The sequence below is a fragment of the Microtus oregoni genome, unplaced genomic scaffold (genome assembly GCF_018167655.1).
Source record: "Microtus oregoni isolate MIOR12 unplaced genomic scaffold, Mior012 000005F_ref0000423, whole genome shotgun sequence".
NCBI lineage: Eukaryota > Metazoa > Chordata > Mammalia > Rodentia > Cricetidae > Microtus > Microtus oregoni.
In genome coordinates, this window is record NW_024543064.1 from 25943799 (window position 1) to 25963625 (window position 19827).

The following is a 19827-nucleotide window of genomic DNA, read 5'->3' on the forward strand; positions in this document are numbered from 1 at the left end:
GTAGAGATATTTAGTTTGTTTCTTTTTTTTCCCCTAAATTATTTAGTTTTACTTTATTTGTAACGGGTGTTTGCCTGCATGTGTGTCTGTGCTCCGTGTGTGCCTGGTGCCTGCAGAGTCCTGAAGAGGGCATCAAATTCCCTGGAACTGGAGACCATTATGAGCCACCATGTGGGGGCTGGGAATCGAACCTCGGTCCTCTGGAAGAGCAGCCAAGTGCTCCTATAGTTCAGCCATCTCTTCAGCCTCTGATAATTTTCCTTCTTTTCTCTCTTCATTTCTAGATGGCCAAATGTGATGGTTGCAAGAGACAGGGCAAACTCAGTGAGTCGTTGAAATGGCGAGGCGAAATAAAACACTTTTGTAACCTGCTTTGTATCTTGATGTTCTGCCATCAGCAGACTTTGTGTGACCAACCTTTACAAAACAATTCAGGTAAAATGTAACGAGTAAATGAACTTTTATCAGTGGAAGGAGTTAATTACTTTTCTTGTACAGATTAGAATATATACATTGTCAGTAATTTTACGAAATACAAATCTTACTGTGTTCAAATACCATTAACTAGCCTGTCATGGTAGCCATTAATCCTAACGCTTGGGAACCAGAGGCAGGCAGATATCTGTGAGTTCGAGGCAGGCCTGTTCTATATAGCCAGTTTCAGGACAGCCAGGGCTGCGTAGAGAGGTCCTGTCTCAAAACAGCAACAGCAGCACGAACGACAATAACAAAACTGAACAAATACTTTACCATTTAAATTACATCATTTCATTGAATACTCAGAATACTCACTCAACCATATTCAACTTTCTGAGAATGAATGGCATTTGTTGTTTTTAATTCTGTATTCACCCTGGCTTCCATAATGATAGATTTCAGATTCTAGCAAAAGAAATAAAGACTAAATTACATGGCCCTTTAAGTATACCATACATAGTCAGGTTTTGTGGTACGTATCTCTAGTCTTACTAAGCTAGGTGATCAAGACTGCAAGGAGAGGATGGCACGCCTGGACTACATCACATAGCAAGAGCTGCGCGAGTCAACAACCAACAATATACATATTTAGGACATAAAATTCTAGAAGCTTTATGGTTTGGAGCACAAATTATTGCTATTTTGAAACTCAGAAGAGTCCAAGTATAGTATCCCTGTGAGGACAGGTAAGGGCCTACTCTAGAAACTCCTTAGGAAGTCCTTTACATTTAAAGGGAAGATTTAAGAAACATCTTTCTCTTAAATTCCCATTAATTCTACTTTGTAATTGTCATTGTTTGAAATTATGCCTTTGGCGTTTTTGTTGCTTTTAAGTGAGACTGATGCATTTTTATCAAAGGTAAAGTACATGAGAGACTTAAGTTTCACTAATCAAAAACTAGCAGACCAAATCTGAGTAATTAAGTGGGAAAGAAAAGACACTATGCTTTACCTTAGGCAAAAGGTCAGGAAGTGATGAAACAAAATCCGAGTTATTCCTCTACTTTAGACTTACTTACTCCTTGAGGCATTGGTCTCTTCTGGTCTGTTGATTTGTATAAAACATAAGTCACACGAACTCTCTTCTTTCTTTCTTTCTTTCTCTTTTAACCAGCAAGTATTTCCATGGTTCAAGCTGCATCTGCAGGGCCCCCATCACTTAGAAAAGATTCAACTCCAGTTATTGCTAATGTGGTATCTTTGGCAAGTGCTCCTACTGCTCAGCCCACAGCAAATGCCAACAGCGTCTTACAAGGTATAGTTTGATTTGAGCTGGCTTTTTTACCATTTGAGTTAAATTCTCTATGTACCTCTTGGCAGCTTGCTGCACAACTAAGGGTGCACAAGTGTTTCCTCCAGTCACATCTTTTTTTTTTTTTTTTTTTTTTGGTTTTTCGAGACAGGGTTTCTCTGTGGCTTTGGAGCCTGTCCTGGAACTAGCTCTGTAGACCAGGCTGGTCTCGAACTCACAGAGATCCGCCTGCCTCTGCCTCCCGAGTGCTGGGATTAAAGGCGTGCGCCACCATCGCCCGGCTTTTTTTTCTTGTTTTATACTACTATTAGTATAGAAGCAAGCTATTGCTTGCTTTTAGTGAATTGTGTAGAAAGTTATAGATGGTCATGACTGATAATTGGCTTAAATACTAATTTTTAAATAATTTTAAAGCTTCTAAATTTATATTTTAATCTTTATTAAGGTGCAGTTCCAGCAGTAACAGCAAAAATCATTGGGGATGTAAGTTACTTTATTAATGTTATTGTATATTTCATATATGTGCACTACATATGTCTGGCTAATTATTAACAAAAGAATTGTTGAATAGAATTTCTGTTATCTAATCAAGATTTTTACATGGCATTATTTCTTTGAATGCTTAGTAGGTAATTATAAATTAGTTACAGTTTTTTTTAATTATGCGTAATTAAAGTAAATGTACAGCGTTTGGTCATTTCATCTTACAGATTGTTATTAGCATTCTTACTTAGTGCTACTCACTCCCGTTACACGCTGATCATAACTATGTTTAACTTTTTTTCACTCAACGTTGTCTACGTTGTCTTTAAAAAGATTAAAGAAGAAGATAATGAACAAAACTCCTAAATGAAACAGTGATATTTTATGAAAATGTTCCTAGACTCTGGGCTAATTTTCATGTTTGAGTTACTTTTTAATTGTTTTTGGTGGCAAACTCTATAAATGCCTGGACCACAGTTACAGCCTTTCCTTCATGTTACATTGAGTGATCATAAGTGATTGACTATGCTTCTAACTCAGTCAGGAAGTAACAGCACTCATTTAAAACTCCCCATTGTATTGATTATCAGTATTTTACAGTAAGCTGATATCAGAGTTTTCCTTGATAAGCAAATAGAGTAAGAACATTGAGTCAGGTAATGCTTCCTAAAATATTCCTTGATTGCTAGTAATATTTCAGGCATAAAATAAATCTGATTTATTAAAATGCAAATTTGCATGTCGTTTTTACTATGTAATTCCAGTGATAAGTCTTTTAAAGTTAAAATTCTAATAATTACTCAAAACATTTTGAAATTGTTTGGTTTCTGAATTTTTTCTTTTTTTTTTTTTTTTACCTAGGCAAGTACTCAAACAGATGCCCTGAAACTTCCACCTTCCCAACCTCCAAGGCTTTTGAAAAACAAGGCTTTATTGTGCAAACCCATCACACAGACGAAAGCCACTTCATGTAAACCACATACTCAAAACAAAGAATGCCAGACGGGTATGTTCCTTGGGTTTATTATTTTATTTAAGGGAAGAGATCATTGGCTTACCCTAGTAGTACTGTTTTCTAGATTAGTTACTTCTATTTATTTCCCAGTGTAGTTTGTACAATGTGCCTGTGAATAAGGTATTTTTCTATTTAAAACTTAGTAAATTAGCTCAAAAAGAAGATAATTTGCCAGGTGGTGATTGCATACACCTTTAATCCCAGCACTTGGGAAGCAGAGGCAGGCAGATCTCTGAGTTCGAGGCCAGTCTGGTCTACAGAGTGAGAAACCCTGTCTCGGAAAAAAAAGAAAGAAACTAATTCATAAAACAGTGTTGTTTAGCATTAGCTTTAGAGTATTGTAGGTGGGATTTGAATTCAGAGATGCTTTAGTTTGCCCCGGGTGATGGTGGCGCACGCCTTTAATCCCAACACTCCAGAGGCAGAGGCAGGCGGATCTCTGTGAGCTCCAGACCAGACTGGTCTACAGAGCTAGTTCCAGGACAGGCTCCAAAGCCACAGAGAAACCCTGTCTCAAAAAACCAAAAAAAAAGTTCGAGACCAGCCTGGTCTACAAAAGCTAGTTCCAGGACAGGCTCCAAAACCACAGAGAAACCCTGTCTCGAAAAACCAAAAAAAAAAAAAAAAAAAAAAAAAGAGAGAGATGCTTTAGTTTTTCAATGTGCTCTTAAGTTTATATAACTCAGTACTATTTTCTCATTTTCATATGTGTTCACTTAGTGGTGTGTATATAGCCTTGTGCTTCTTGCACACCTATCTTGTAACACCTATCTCCATTTCTTCACATTGTCTTAAAAAGTCAGTTGCTTAAGGTGGTGTTGGCACACACCTTTAATTTCAGCACTTGAGATGCAAAGGCAGGCAGATCTCTGAATTTGAGGATTACCAATGCTACAAAGAGAAACGCTGTCTCTAAAAACAAACAAATAGAGGTGGGCAGTCCTTGGGCTTCCCACAGGTCAGGGAACCCTGATTGCTCTTCGAGCAGATGAGGGAGGGGGACTTGATCGGGGGAGGGGGAGGGAAATGGGAAGCGGTTGCGGGGACAAGGCAGAAATCCTTAATAAATAAATAAATTTAATTTAAAAAAAATAAAATCATAGCAGTCAAAAAAAATGTATAGGTTACTGGTTGAGAATATCTCACTTTATATTTTATGTTGTCAATAAACTTCTAAAATCTAAATGAGAATAAATTAGAATTTTTATAGCAAAAAAAAAAAACAAACAAATAAACAAAAGTCAATTGCTCTAAGAGTGGTGATGCTTACCTTTCAGTCTTAGCTCTCATGAGGAAGAGGAGGACAGAGCTCTGAGTTTCAGGCCTGTCTGTTATCTACATAATGAGTTCTTAGCCAGCCAGGGTTACCTGTAGAGAAACCTGTCTTAAAACAAAAAGATCAGTTGCCTTGGAAAGGTTCCATACTTTCTTAGGAGCTGTCTCTACCTCTGTACAAAATCTCTGCACTGCTTTTCTGAATTCTGCACAAGGTTATGTCGTGTTCTTACTCAGCCTCTCCTAACAGTCATCCTGCTCAGTATGTGATCTGGGGCGAGTGACTAGAATCCCAGTGTTGTTAGCCTGTCTGCTTTTCGTTTTTGCGTAGAACCTTCATCTTGTGAATGAAAACTGATTGAAGAACAACCCCATCCTTCTGCCTACACTCACCAGGAATTTAGCCCCTAATGAGAAATGTTAGGGACTTACCCTTTCCTAGTGAGTTTTTGTTTGTTTTTAGTTTCTATTTTATGTGTGTGAATACCCTACCTACATGTATATATGTATGTGCGTGGAAGTCAGAAGGGCATTGGATCCCTTCTGAAAGGAGTTACAAATAATTGTGAGTTGTCAGGTGGATATTGTGATTTGAACCTGGATCATCTGCAGAATAACAAGTGCTTTTAACTACTGAGCCTACTCTCCAGCCCTTGTAGTGAGTTTTAAAAGCTTTAATTGTGTCTGCAGAGACAGAGAAGTCCATTCTTCTTGGCACAGCTAGCCAGAGTTAAGTAATATTTCAAGTTGTGCTGAGCTGAGCTTAAATGCTGGAGCAGGTAGTCACTGGAATGTCATAAACTCACTATTCTTAGAAATAAAAATTTCCAGGCCCCTTTAATTCCAGCACTCAGGAGGCAGAGGCCGGTGGATCTCTGAGTTTGAGGCCAGCCTGATCTACAAGAGCTAGTTCTAGGACAGGCTCTAAAACTATAGCAAAACCGTGTCTCAAAAAACCAAGAAAAAAAATACTAATTTCCATTTGTTTTGCACATTCAAGACAGTTGCCCACAAATTCTTTTCATAGCCTTCATCTTCTTTGCTTGTCTCGATAGCCTCTCTTAATGCCAGCCACAGGTCCTAGAGTTTTTAAACTAGAAAGGAATCCTAGATGAAAAGTTGTCATCATATAGGCCGTTGTTCCCAAACAGTGAATATACATATTCCCTGAAATTTACTTGAAAGGTTCCTTTCAGTAGAGTTGACTCATTCTTTGTCTTACCTGTGTGGGCATGCATGTGCCGTGGAGAGTGTGTCAGAGGACATGCTTCCCTTACATAGTTGGTTCTCTCCTGAGAATTATCATCATATTTTTGAAGAACCTTCTCACTATTTTTCTAATGGTCATACTAATTTGTAGTGCCCACCAGGAATATTAGAGAGTCCCCCCTCCTCAGTCCTCACCAGGATTTTTTTCCTTCTTTTTTGGTAGTAGTCATTCTCACTGGGATGAAGTGGCATTTCATTTTAATTTTATAAAATTTATTTTTATTTATGTGTTTGTATGCATTCTTATGTTATTTGTACCTAGTACAAATAAACTACCACAGAAGCTAGAAGGGAGCATTGAGTTATCTGAAACTCAAGTTAGAGGTAGTTTGAACCACCTGATGCTGGTGCTGGGCACTGAATCCAAGTCCTTTTTAAGAGCAAGCAAGTACACTTTTTTGCTCAACTGTCTCTCCAACCCTGTTATTATAATTTTGATAGACATTTTCCTGGTGATCATTAGTGACAGTGAATATTTTTTCATTTTTATTGACATAGTTACTTCCTTACAATGAAATATCCAAGTCAGCTAATTAAACAGAAAAAGTTTATTTAGCACATCATTTTGGGGGTTACACAGGCTTGGGGATGCCACCCACTCCCTGAACTCAGTTTCCACATGGTGTGAGTGATACTGAGATGAGCATCTGTGGGAACAAGCGATTTTCCAAGAACAGAGAAACTACTACTGTCTGCTGTCTAATAAACGTGTAACCCCCCACCTCATTGATCAAGGTCCTCCTTAAGTTTCCACCTGACCAGAGTCTTCAGTTAGAGTGTGCTCTTGCAGGTTATAACCATTGTGCATCCTCTTAGACCATTTGATCAATTGTAAATAAGGTTAGTTGTTCTTTTGCTCTTTATTTGCTTGAATTTCTTCTATATTTTAGATAAGTAATCTTTTGTCATACGTATAATTTGCAGATATTTTGTACATTATGTGAGGGTTTTTTTGTGTGTGTGTGTGTTTGGGGTCCCCCCCCTTTTTTGTGAAAGGATTTTATGGTAGCTATGGACCCAGTTCTGGACATCATTCTATAGACCAGGCTGGCCTTGAGCTCACTGAGCACCCGCCTCTGTCTCCCAAGTGCTGTGATTAAAGGTGTGCACCACCACTGGCTGGCTGTAACTTGTCTCTTAGCTCCCAAATTGTTTTTCTGTATAACATTTTGAGTTTGGTATAGTCTCTTTGGCCAATTATATGTTGTTGCCACTTTCCTTAGGGTCAAACATTAAAGAAAAATCTTTCCTCAGAACAGTATCCTGAATCATTTCTCCTGTATATACTTTTAATTATTTTGCTTGCCTTGCATGAACATTTCTGATTCATTTTGGACTGATATTTTTGCATTATGACAAATCGAGGTGTTATTCATTCTTCTACATACACATATTTAGTTCTTAGCATCATTTGTTGAATACCTGCCCTTTCTCAAATGTAAATTCTCCCCCTTTTTTGGTTTATTTTTCGTTTTTGTTTTTTTTTTGAGTTATAATCCTTTAACATTTTTTTATTGAGAAAAGAAGAAAAAAAAACATAAACAAAAAACAAGTTTCCACCTCCTCCCAGCCTCCCATTTCCCTCCCCCTCCTCTCACCCTTCTCCCCCTCCCCCCACTCCTCTCCCCCTCCCTCTTTGTGGGAGCCTAGCCAGTTTGGATGTTCACCTAAAGGCACTGCCCTGGCCCATTTTATTGGTTAGAGGATAGGTGGGAGGAGTAAACAGAACAAAATGCTGGGAGGAACAGGAAGTGAGCTCAGAGACTCCACAGCTCTCTCGGGAGCAGACGCCTCAGAGAGAGACGCCATGCTCCGCTCCCGGGATGAAGCTCCGACCCAGGATGGACTAGGCTAGAATCTTCCCGGTAAGACCGGTTCTCACAGATTATTAGAGATGGGTTGATCGGGATGTGAGAATTAGCCAGTAAGGGCTAGGGCTAAAGGGCCAAGCAGTGATTAAAAGAATACAGTGTCCGTGTAATTATTTTGGGCATAAGCTAGCCGGGCAGGCGGCCGGGGGGTGCTGAGAATGCAGCCCCTCTGCCCTTATTACTTCATTCACCTTCCTAGATATGGACGGAGGGGGGAGGACCTAGGACTTACCACAGGGCAGGGAACCCGGACTGCTCGTTTTTGGTTTTTTGAGACAGTTATTCTGTATAGCCTTGGCTTACCTTTGAACTCAGAGATCTGCCTGCTTCTGCCTCTCAAGTGCTGGGATTAAAGGTGTGTGCTGCCTGACACAAATTCTCTCCTTTTAAGATAGAATTTCGTTAGATTGTTTCTAACTCTTTTTCTGTGTGTGCTTTTTTTCATTAGAAGATACTCCAAGTGAGCCCCAGGTTATGGTGGTACCAGTCCCTGTGCCAGTGTTTGTTCCTATACCTCTTCATCTTTATACTCAGTATACTCCTGTCCCCCTTGGGATTCCAGTTCCTGTGAGTAATTATTGAAAGATTAAATCTAATTTAACTTGCATTTTCCTCATTTATAATTTTACAGCTGTGTAATGAAATGTTTTACTTGTTGGTAAAATATACCTAATTTTGTTTGATGGCTGTTATATTACTGTTGTTATTTATTATGGAGAATGTAGAAGATTTCTTTTGCTCATACTTTATCTTTTGAAAGAACATTATGATGTAGCATGTTGGCTCGCAACTGTAATCCCAGCACTTGTGAGGCTGAGGGAGGAGGATTGAAGCCACCTGAAGGTCAGCCTGGGCTATATAGCATGCTCCACGCCAGTTTTGGTTAGAGTCAGACTTTGCCTCAAAATAACAAAACAAGTACTTGAGAGATTCAGAGGACTTGGGTTTTATTCCTAGTACCCATATAGTGGCTCAGCCATTTGTGAATCCAGTTAGTTCCAGGGGATCTACTGCCTTCCTCTGACCTCTGTGAGTTTCAGGCATGCCTGTGGTACACATACTTATATGCAGGTAAAACATTCATACAAATAAAGTAAATCCACGGTTAATAAAAACTCAGAGGCAGATATTAGTATTAAACCTGAAGGTCAGAAAAGCAAAATAGCCAGCCGCTGGATCTTAACCTCTACCTCAGTCTGAAATGGTGAACCTGCCTCCAGGAATCTCAGAATGAGACTGAGACTGAGAGCTGTCTCCTCCCATTTCATAATCCTCTCTGTTTCACGGATTAAGGGCATACACACCTACCACCTGGTTTCTGTGGCTACTGGGATTATACGTGTGTGTCCTTGCTGCCTGGTCTTTAATGCTAGCCAGTGTGACTGTTTTACTTTCTGATCTTTGGGCAAGCTTTTTTTTTTATTAAAATACAAATGAAATGCCTCTGCATTTCCCTTTTTGTCTAAAATTTAAAAAAGGCTATAACTGATGTAAGAAAAATGATTTACAATAAATACAATAACCAAATACAATATATACAGGCAAAAGTATATCAATATATCTAGTCCATTTGCATTTGACAAATTCAGAGAAAATGCTCCATATCTATCTTATATTGATGAGTCCTAAGTCTTGTACCTAATTTACTTTCTATCACAACTAGCTTTCTGTGTCAGGTAAACAAGGAAAACTATAACTATCTAGTCTTCAACTTCCTCAGAGACCCAAGAAGGAAATAATATTAACTAAGTAAGCAGAAGTGCAAGCAAGCTACTTCCAAAACATGTGAGTAATGACAGAAACAGCTGGTTGCCTGAACAGTCACCCAAAGTTCCTCTGTAACATTGGGGCATCCATCTTCAGCCTACAGGTCTAGCATATCTGGCAGACTTCTGTGAGACAGGATATTCTGAAGTGCTGTCCTTGTCTTGACAATGCTTGGCAGTCACTTTCTTTAGTGTCCTGCTTGTCTAATTAGGACACCATACTGTTAGCAGTCTAGGCAAGGGCATTCTCTTTTTAGTGGCTTGTATGTGCCACAAAAAAGGTAAACTCCATGTGGAGTTTCTTCCATGCTGCCTATTATCTTATCTGAAGTAGATTGGTGCTGTCAGGAGTAGACATGTCTCATTTTCACAAAAAAGAGCCTTTGTTATTAAAACATCTTAAAATGCCATATTCTGTACATCTCTGAAAATGCCATATTCTATACATCTCTAAAGTGTTTGAAGATGAACTGTCTATCTAAAATATATCTTTTTTTAAAAATAATTTATTATGTATACAATATTCTGTGTGTATGCCTGCAGGCCAGAAGAGGGCGCCAAACCTCTTTACAGATGGTTGTGAACCACCATGTGGTTGACTGGGAATTGAACTCAGGACCTTTGGAAGAGTAGGCAGTGCTCTTAACCACTAAGCCATCTCTTCAGCCCCCTAAAATATATCTTTATTTGACCTTGAAAACATACCTAATGTGACTATAAGTTTGATTATAATGGGTGACTAATTACTAACCTGCATTTCCTTATTATCCTGAACAGTTGGTAATAATAAACTTTCAAAGACTAGAAATTTACATTACATTGTTAAATGAGCTGTATACAAGAGTAGAAATGTATGTACAGTATGTTTTAACAAAATCTCAAATTTTATTAATATACAATCTTTGTATTCAATATGTGAAAGTCCAATCTAGTGTAAAACATTTAAAACTAATAGTTGCATTTTAAAAGTAGATTCAATAATCTTCCTTTTTATCATTTCTATATCCTCCTTTTTCTTTTCAGAGTAGGTTCCATTATCTATCCTTTTGTCCTGTCATATCTGTATCCCTTTTTTTTTCTTTTTCTTTTCAAAACAAGAACCTTGAATCTCATTTCCTTTTGTAGCTTTTTTTCCTGACCATTTTCCATAACAACTTGTAACCAACACACTAAACAAAGAGAAACATCCATAATCCATTTTTTTGGGGAAAATGGGCATAGTTTTCTAGACTAATTCCTGCTGATTTTGGCCATTGATAATCTTACGAGGACCCAAAGAAAATTTAGGATTATGTTCATGTCCTGACTTGAGTATTCTGTGAGGCTGAATCATCTCACCCAGCAGTCTTGAAGCTGTTCTGAAAGTAGAACTTAGGAAACTCCAACAGAGGTGCTCAGAAACGTTGGATCATCTGGGCTATCTGCTCCTATCAGATTTTTCAGAGGGTCTTCCTCATTTGGACCTTATTTTTATTAATCCATAATGAATCCACAGTCTCTCACTTCCTGTGGAACAAAAGCAAAATCTCTTCTCCCAAGTAACATATCTTTTGACTTAAATTTTGTAGTCAAGGCATTTTCAAAATACATAGTCTAGATTAATGCAGCTGCATTTATAATCAGATGTCTTTTAGCAGCTGTTGCTCCTTCCTCAACAGTCAGACAATTCAAGGACAACACAATAACATACAATATCCTGATCCTCTGTGTATTTTCCATCTTTACATGGAAGCTAACCTGGGCAGAAGAGAGATGGGAGTTCCAGTTTCTCTCCTAAAACCAGGTGGCTAGGTTTGGGTTCGGCTCCGGCCTGTACCAGTGGTTATAAAGCCTCAGGCAAATGACTTTTTTGTGAATTTGTACTTCAGAGGTTGGGTGCCTAATGTAGCACAATTAATAAAAACTCAGAGGCAGATATTGGGGTTAAACCTGAAGGTCAGAAAAGCAAAACAGACAGCCACTGGCTCTTAACCTCTGCCTCAGTCTGAAATGGTGATCCTGCCTCCAGGAATCTCAGAATGAGACTGAGAACTGTCTCCTCCTGTTTTATAATCCTCTCTAGTTCTTGGATTAAGGGCAGGCACCACTACCTCCTTGTTTCTTTGGCAAACTGATGTGACTACTGGGATTAAACGTGTGTGTCATTGCTGCCTGGTCTATAAGGCTGGCCAGTGTGACTGTTTTACTTTTCTGATCTTCGGGCAAGCTTTGTTTATTAAAATACAAATGAAATGCCACTACTAAAAAAGGTAGAGAGATCATTCAAATAGAAAAGAAAAATTTGAAACTATGAATGTTAGAATCCTGAATTATGGGCCAGCATGGTCATTGAACTGGTAATGGTGCTTCCTGTCCAGTTAAGCAAGGCTGCTGATCTGAGTTCAGTCCCTTGAACTTTAGTAAAGGTGGAAAGATTGAACTGACTCCATACATTGTCCTCTGACCATGGCACACATTTCCAAAGAACATGCTAAAACATAATGATTATGATGATGATAAATGAAATAAAAATTAAAAGAGTTCTGAAGTGTAGTACAGATAAAAGAAGGTACCCATCACTATTACTCACTTTTTATTAAATATATTTCTCATTTGACAGTTTGGAAAATGTGAAGCAAGAAATATAAACAAAACTGATTTTATGTTGTAGAATTATTCTTTTGAAGGATTCAGAAGGACTTCGTTGAGTATCCAGAAAAGTACTTACTATTTATTTATTTATTTATTATGTATTTATTTATTTATTTTTTAATTGTTTTTAGTTTTCAGAAAGAATTTCAATATGTAGTTGTGACCGTTTGTAGAAACACTATGTAGTTCAGACTGGCCTCAAACTCACAGAGGTCCACCTACCTCTGCCTTCCATGTTCTGGGTTTTAAGGCTTGTGACACCCTGCCCACCTTGTTTACTTATTTTTAATCATCTTTCTTGCTTATTTTTATTTTAATCATTCTAGCCTTATAAAAATGAACTACCAAGATTCATAATTTCAGCAATGAAAGTATCTTTTTTTCATTATTTTAATATTTACACCAGTTTTTACAGATTCTGACAACAAACCTATTGTGTAAGAAATTCTGGGGGCAGGGGTTGAAGAGATAGCTCAGTGGTTAAGAGCACTGTCTATTCTCTCAGAGGACCCAAGTTCTATTCCCAGCATCCATACGGCAGCTCACAACTTTCTGTGACTCCAGTTCCTGGGGACCTAACACCCACAGGAAAAGACCAATGCACATAAAATAAAAATAAATTAAAAAAAATTTTAAAATATGAAATCCTTAGTGGTTTGGGGGAGGCTCAGTCAGTAAAGTGCTTGTTATGCAAGCACAATGCTTCAAGTTCAAAGTCCAGCATTGATGTAAAAGCCACACATAATTGTATCCTATAATCCCAGTGCTTGAAAGTCAGAGACAGGAAGATGCCTGGAGCTTGTTGACTAGGCAAACCAGTCGGCCATCTCTGTGTTTAGTGGCAGACCATGTCTTGTAAAAATAAGATAGTGAGGCTGGGCGGTGGTGGCGCACGCCTTTAATCCCAGCACTTGGGAGGCAGAGGCAGGCGGATCTTTGTGAGTTCGAGACCAGCCTGGTCTACAAGAGCTAGTTCCAGGACAGGCTCCAAAACCACAGAGAAACCCTGTCTCGAAAAACTAAAAAAAAAAAAAAAAAAAAAAAAAAAAAAAAAAAAAAAATAAGATAGTGAACAGTTTTGTGTGTGTGACACACGGAAAAAAAGAAGCCTTTGGTTCTTGTTCTTTCAGTTGCCTGTTCCCATGCTTATTCCATCCTCTGTGGATAATGAAGATAAAGCTACTGAGAGTATTGAAGACATTAAAGAAAAGCTTCCAACACATCCATTTGAAGCCGATCTCCTTGAGATGGCAGAAATGATTGCAGAGGATGAAGAGAAGGAGAAGAGTCTATCCCAAGGAGGTTGGTGTTGTCTTTAAAGATTTTTTTAAAAGCTCATCTTTACTTCTACAATTTACTTTAATCTGAAGTAATTTCCAATTTCATCTTATTTTTGTATTTTAATCCTTATATCCAAACCTATGTTCCATGCACATAATTCCTAATCTATAATCAACAGCATGCTAGCCGGGCGGTGGTGGTGCACGCCTTTAATCCCAGCACTCGGGAGGCAGAGGCAGGCGGATCTCTGTGAGTTCGAGACCAGCCTGGTCTACAAGAGCTAGTTCCAGGACAGGCTCCAAAACCACAGAGAAACCCTGTCTCGAAAAAAAAAAAAAAATCAACAGCAGGCTGATATTACTAAACAGAAGCATAGGACAGAAAGTCTGTTGGCTCAGTTGCCTATAGAGAGGTCTGATTCTGTTAGTTTGGAATAATGATGATGATAATAGATGACATTTATTCTTGTGTGCTCCTCATAGTCAAGTGTATTGTATGTTTTCCTGCATTTAGTCTTCTGAACCAGCCTGTGAAGGGAGTATTGCCTAATTAACATTTCTCATATTGAAATAGGATGTTAGTTTTGTACTGGCTATTTTATATATATATATAATCTATCTATCTATATATAGAGAGAGAGAGAGCGCGCAAGTGCGCGAGTGCTAAGAGATGGTTGAACCAGGATTTGGCCCACAACACGAAAGGAACTTTCTGATTGTTTCCCAGAAAGATTTCTAATCTTGATTGTATCATCTTAACTTATAGTTACAGGAAGATATAGAAAAAATTCAGTTGCTGAAATATGAAGCACAAAAGCATTTTCATATGTTATAAATGAACTGAATAATGTTTTTTGTGTTTTTTGAGCCAAATACCATTTTTTGTTTTTCTTTTACTCACTGATAGATTTTAACAACTAATGAGAGTTGAGGTTTTTTGTTTTTTTTTTGTTTTTTGTCTTTTAAAACATGGTCTCATGCAGTCTAAACTGCTCTTGAATTGCTGATCCTTCTATTCCCATCACTCCCACTGTTACCATCGTTGGCTACCATGTACAGCTAGCTGGTGTGTTTGGTTTTACTTAATAGGTACTAGGAAAATTTTTGAGCATTATTGCACATGGAGAAACAATGCAAAGTTTTCTGTTGTGTTACCATTAGGTTTGAATCTTTCAAAGGTTTGTGGTTTTGTGTTTTGGGGACGGGTCAGTGAGGTGGGTGGTGTTCTAGTGGTGGTTTGAGACAGAGGTTTTCTGTGTTGCCCTGACTGTCATGGAACTCATTGTATAGACCAGGCTGGCCTTGAACTGATCTGCCTGCCACTGCCTCTGAAGTCCTGGTATTAAAGGCATGTCTCACCACCACATGAGGATTTGTGTGAATTTTGTGCATGTAAGTATATGTCTTGTGCATGGGTTTGTGCACTTAAGGGCAATACCCGAGGAGGCCAACAGGATACCCTGGAGGTTGGGTTACAGACATTTGTAGATATTTGGAACTGAACTCGGCGATCTTCAAGAGTATAGTGTGCTCTTAACTGATCAGATTTGTAAATCATACATACTGAATTCATTGGAAGCTTATTTATTATTATCAGTATTTCCTATGATTTTCCTCTTAATGTATTAGAATATTATCCCTTTGCTTGAACAACTTTTAACTTCTGATATTATATTTAGTTTAAAAGTTGATACAAATCATGATGATGATAAACCTTACTTTAAATTTACCTTTTGTAGACAGGCATGGTAGCACATATTGATTATTCTAGCATTTGAGATGGTCAGGCAAGAGATTCATATAGCCAGGCTGAATTATATAATAGCAAAAACTAGTCTCCACAAAGGGGTGGGGCAACTTCTCCATCATATTGCTATTCAGCATTTGTTTGGGTTCTCTTTTTTTAATATTTATTTATTTATTTATTTTTGGTATTTTGAGACAGGGTTTCTCTGTAGCTTTGGTGCCTGTGCTGGAACTAGCTCTTGTAGACCAGGCTGGCCTCCAACTCACAAAGATCCACCTGCCTCTGCCTCCCAAGTGTTGGGATTAAAGGTATGCACCACCACCACCCAGTGGGTTCTCTGTCTTATGATGGATATCTTTGCTTTCATATATTGTTGAGTCAGAAAAGCTTTAGAAAGTAAACTAACTTCAAGATAAACATTTGGAATCACTTTAGGTAAAGTAAAGTCGTTAAGGAATACAGTAAGGAGAAATAGGATTTGGGAATAATTTCCCTTTGGTTTCAGTAAAAAACAAAAGAATAGCCAAAATGTTTTCCTGAGTAAGCTGAGAAAGTATTTTTTTTTATGTTGAATCTCTGAACTTCATTTCAAATATCTCATTTTTCAATGAATCATGTTGGTCTCAGTTTTTTGTGCTTAATGCTCATGTAACAATTATTTCTATTCTAAGTCTTTTCGGCCTTTAGAGGTAAATGTAAAAGACGTATTTAATTGGAATAATCGTTTTTTTTTTTGCATGAGTGTCTGTGTACATGTATAACTATATAAAAGGATTTCAAATGGCAAACGAATACAAAATCAAAAGTATAATTCCTTTCACCATGGCTTCTCTCACATTGCTACTTAGAAGTGTAAACATTGCTGACAGCATTGTTGATTTAACTTCTTTTATTACAGATGTTTCATTATATAATGAATCAGGCCTTATATATAGAAGGCTATTTACCTATTAGTGTATTTGTCTCTATTGTGAGTAATACTTATCATGAAATCATTTTATTTGAGATGCAATGTGTTTTGTTTGCTTTTTTCTTTAGAATCTCAAACTTCTGAACAAGAACTCTTTCTAGATACCAAGATATTTGAAAAAGGTTTGTACTTACAAATATATTTTAGTTTTTAGAAATACTATGCTTTGCTAACAATAGAAACTCATAAACATTATTATCCTTGGGTTTAGTATTTTATAATTTTTCCTAATTTATGAGGTGCACCAAGTGACTGTCATGCTAATTTGTAATGCAAATAATAACTGCGTCAAATATTTAAAGATTGAGATGATGCTTTGTGGTGCTCAGCAAGAATAGAAATCCAGTTGTATGAAGCTGTTAAACAAGATGCTGAATTCTTTGTGTGTGTGTGTATCTGTACATGTGAATGTGGGTATGTGCATGTATGTGACCAGTGTGTATAGAGGTTAGGTGACATTTTTGGGTGTCTTTCCTCAATCACCATCCACTGAGGGACGAATGGTAGTGTTTTCTCACTGGTCTTGAACTAGCCAGCTAGGCTGGGCTGGCTAGCCAGCAAACACCAGGAATTCACCTATCTCTGCCCCCTTGGTGCTAGGATTACATCATGCTATGATGCTTGTCCCTTTGTTTTTTTAAGCATGGGTTCTGGGGATGAAACTCATACAAAGCAAATACTTACTGATGGAGTCGTCTTTCCAGCTACACTTACTTTATTAGTTGTGCCTAGGTAATTATCTGTCAACCATCTTTCAGTTTTTAGCATGCAGGGGCTCATTAGAGTTTTTAAATATGTCAAGAGAGCATGCTTGTTTTCATCACTTTCAGACCAAGGAAGCACATATAGCGGTGATCTTGAATCAGAGGCAGTTTCAACGCCGCATAGCTGGGAGGAAGAGCTGAATCATTATGCCTTAAAGTCAAATGCTGTGCAAGAAGCTGATTCAGAACTGAAACAGTTCTCCAAAGGGGAAACAGAACAAGATCTGGAGGCAGATTTCCCTTCAGGTTTGTGCAGCCTAACCTGACTACTGAAGGTCATCTATTTCATAAGATTATCAAGGTTCCACATTTGCATCATTAAGCCGTTGCGATGTGTTAGGGATTATCAAGGGCACAAGAGTTTCCTGATTTTATAAATGTAAATGTCTGTTATATATAAAGGTAAATGTCTGTTATATGTAAAGGTTCTTATATGTGGTTAATTTGATTTTTTTGAAATTTTAAAAAATCTTTTCAGCAGTAACTATGAAAGATTTCCTAGATAATGAACTTTTCATTTATGTGTTCAGTTCTTTGTTCTTTTTAAGTGTATAATTGAAGCTCTTTTCACAAGTTAAGAATAGACTAATGATTATTAGGACTTCTCTTTTTCTGGTTTCCCTTTAAATTTGTGTTACTTATTTTAATTGTGCTTTCTGTTGGTTACTGCAGAATCCTTTGACCCACTTAATAAAGGGCAGGGAATCCAGGCACGTTCCCGAACAAGGAGGAGACACAGAGATGGCTTCCCCCAGCCCAGACGAAGAGTAAGCGAAGCTTAATTTTTAAAATTTGTATTCCTTTGTTTTAGCAATATTTATTAGTTCTTTCTGTTTACAAAGCTTTGTAGCAGCCCAAACCAAATATTTTCATGTATTGTTTAATACACCTAAGGTTTTTTTGCGCCTTTGTTTCTTAGTGTAAAAAAAAAAAGTCATTTATTACATTTTTTTTCAAACACAACTTTTTCTTCTGTTTTTCCATTTATAGGTTTTGCTGGGCATGGTGGTGTAGGCCTTTAAGCCCAGTACTTGGGAGGCAGAGGCAGGCAGCTCTCTGGAAGGTCAAGGTCAACCTGATCTGCAGAGTGGGCTCCAGGACAGCTAGGGCTGTTGTTACACAGAGACCGAGAAACCAAAAAAAGAAAAAAAAGAAAAGATTTTTTATAGTGGCCTAGAGAGACAGCTCAGTGTGAAAGAGTATTTGCTGCTGCTCTTAAAGAAGACCAAGATTTGATTGTCAGCTTCCACATGACAGTTGAACTATTACTCCAGTGAAGGGGATTACCTGCCCTCTTCTGGTCTCCACAGACATTGAACACATGTGTTACATAGACATACATACATGCGGAACAGACATAAACATAAAATAAAAAAAAAGTAGGGGGGAGCTTTTTATAATCTTTTTTTAATGGGCCAATGAGGTATATTCCTAGAGGATACAGGTATTTGTCACCAGGCTTCATAACCTGAGTTTGAACCTTGTGACCCACGTAGTAAAAGGAGAAATCTGACACTTGTAAGTTGTCTTCTGACCCCACACACATACATACCATATAGCATGCATAGGTCCACCTTCATGTGCAAGCATGATAAAAAGTAAATAATTTTAAGACAGAATAATACCAGGAGCTGAAGAAACAGCTTAGCAGTTAAGATCTCCTGCTCTTGTAGAGGACATGGATTTGATTATTCATGTATGTTATGCAGCTCATAGCTGCCTATAACTGGAACCCTAGGGAACCCAACACTCTCTTCTGGATTCTAGGGATTACTGCACAAACCTGTACTTAACCATACATACATATCACTAAAGATCATTAAAAATCTAAATATTACAGTCCCAGCACTCTGGAGGCAGAGGAAGGAGAATCTCTGAGTTTAAGACTAGCCTGGTCTACAGAGAGAGTGAGTTCCAGGACAGCCAGGACTACACAGAGAAACTCTTAAAAACCAAAAATGAAACAAACATATAAATTTTCTGTCATTAAACTCTAAATTTGGCTAATTTTACATGTTCTTTTTAAAAGTTAACTTTTGTATGTTAAAGTATACTAGTTAAATTCATGTAGGTTGTTTTTCATATTGAAAGGGTTTTCCCAAAAGAATAGGACAGGACAGTGAGATGGCTCATTGAATAAAGGTATTTGCTGCCTTGCATGAGTTCAATCTTTCCTTCCTCCCCTTCCACTTACTAGCAACCCTGATTGCACATATGCACTAAATATAGTAGTCTTAAACTTTTTTGTTGAAGACATTTCAGCAAATAAACAAATAAAAAAAATAAAAAAACACAGCACTCTCAACAGACCATTCTGATCTACAGAGCAAGTTCCAGGACAGCCAGGGCTACATAGAAAAACCCTGTCTCAAACAAACAAAAGAAAAAGAAAAATTTTCGGGCTGGGGAGATGGCTCAGAGGTTAAGAGCATTGCCTGCTCTATCGGGGGTCCTGAGTTCAATTCCCAGCGACCACATGGTGGCTCACAACCATCTGTGATGGGGTCTGGTGCCCTCTTCTGGCCTGACAGACAGAATATCATATACATAATAAAAATAAATATTTTTAAAAAGAAAAAAAAAAGAAAAAGAAAAATTTTCTTATAAGCATCCTTTGATCATGTTTCTCCCTCCTTCTATTTTTCATAGACTCCTTCCCACACAACTTTATTTTCTTGTTCTTTCTTTCTTTAAAACAAGCAAACAAAAACAACAAAATGAAGTACACACCAAGAAAAAAAGCAACTCATAAAAAGGAAAATTAAACAAGCAAAAGAAAAAAAAAGTCCAAACAAAGCAAAATGAAAAAAAGAATGTCTACAAAAATACTGGTCAGTTTGGTTTGTGTTGGCCAACTACACCTGCGCATGCAGCCTGCCCAGTAATGTGATTGATATACTCAGGGAGAGTCCATTGGCAAAAACTGATTTTTCCTGTTTGTGGGTTTCCCTCTTAGAATAGCTTCTTGGGTAGTAGTGGGACTTCATGTCTACTTCCCTCTCTTAGGGCTGGGACCCCATCTGGCTT

General features: G+C 37.8%; 1 protein-coding gene across 5 annotated transcripts in view; it reads left to right on the top strand.

Moving 5' to 3' along the window:
* The window catches only part of Zmym4 (zinc finger MYM-type containing 4), a 118801-nt gene that overhangs the window by 71811 nt on the left and 27163 nt on the right, over positions 1 to 19827 (top strand). For all 5 annotated transcript variants that reach the window (XM_041652012.1, XM_041652015.1, XM_041652014.1 and 2 more), the window contains 9 exons: positions 285 to 435; positions 1592 to 1732; positions 2175 to 2212; positions 3074 to 3218; positions 8091 to 8209; positions 13170 to 13341; positions 16105 to 16158; positions 16867 to 17046; positions 17473 to 17567. In XM_041652012.1, coding sequence (XP_041507946.1) covers positions 285 to 435; positions 1592 to 1732; positions 2175 to 2212; positions 3074 to 3218; positions 8091 to 8209; positions 13170 to 13341; positions 16105 to 16158; positions 16867 to 17046; positions 17473 to 17567 — 1095 coding nt within the window. The remainder of the gene's footprint in view (positions 1 to 284; positions 436 to 1591; positions 1733 to 2174; positions 2213 to 3073; positions 3219 to 8090; positions 8210 to 13169; positions 13342 to 16104; positions 16159 to 16866; positions 17047 to 17472; positions 17568 to 19827) is intronic.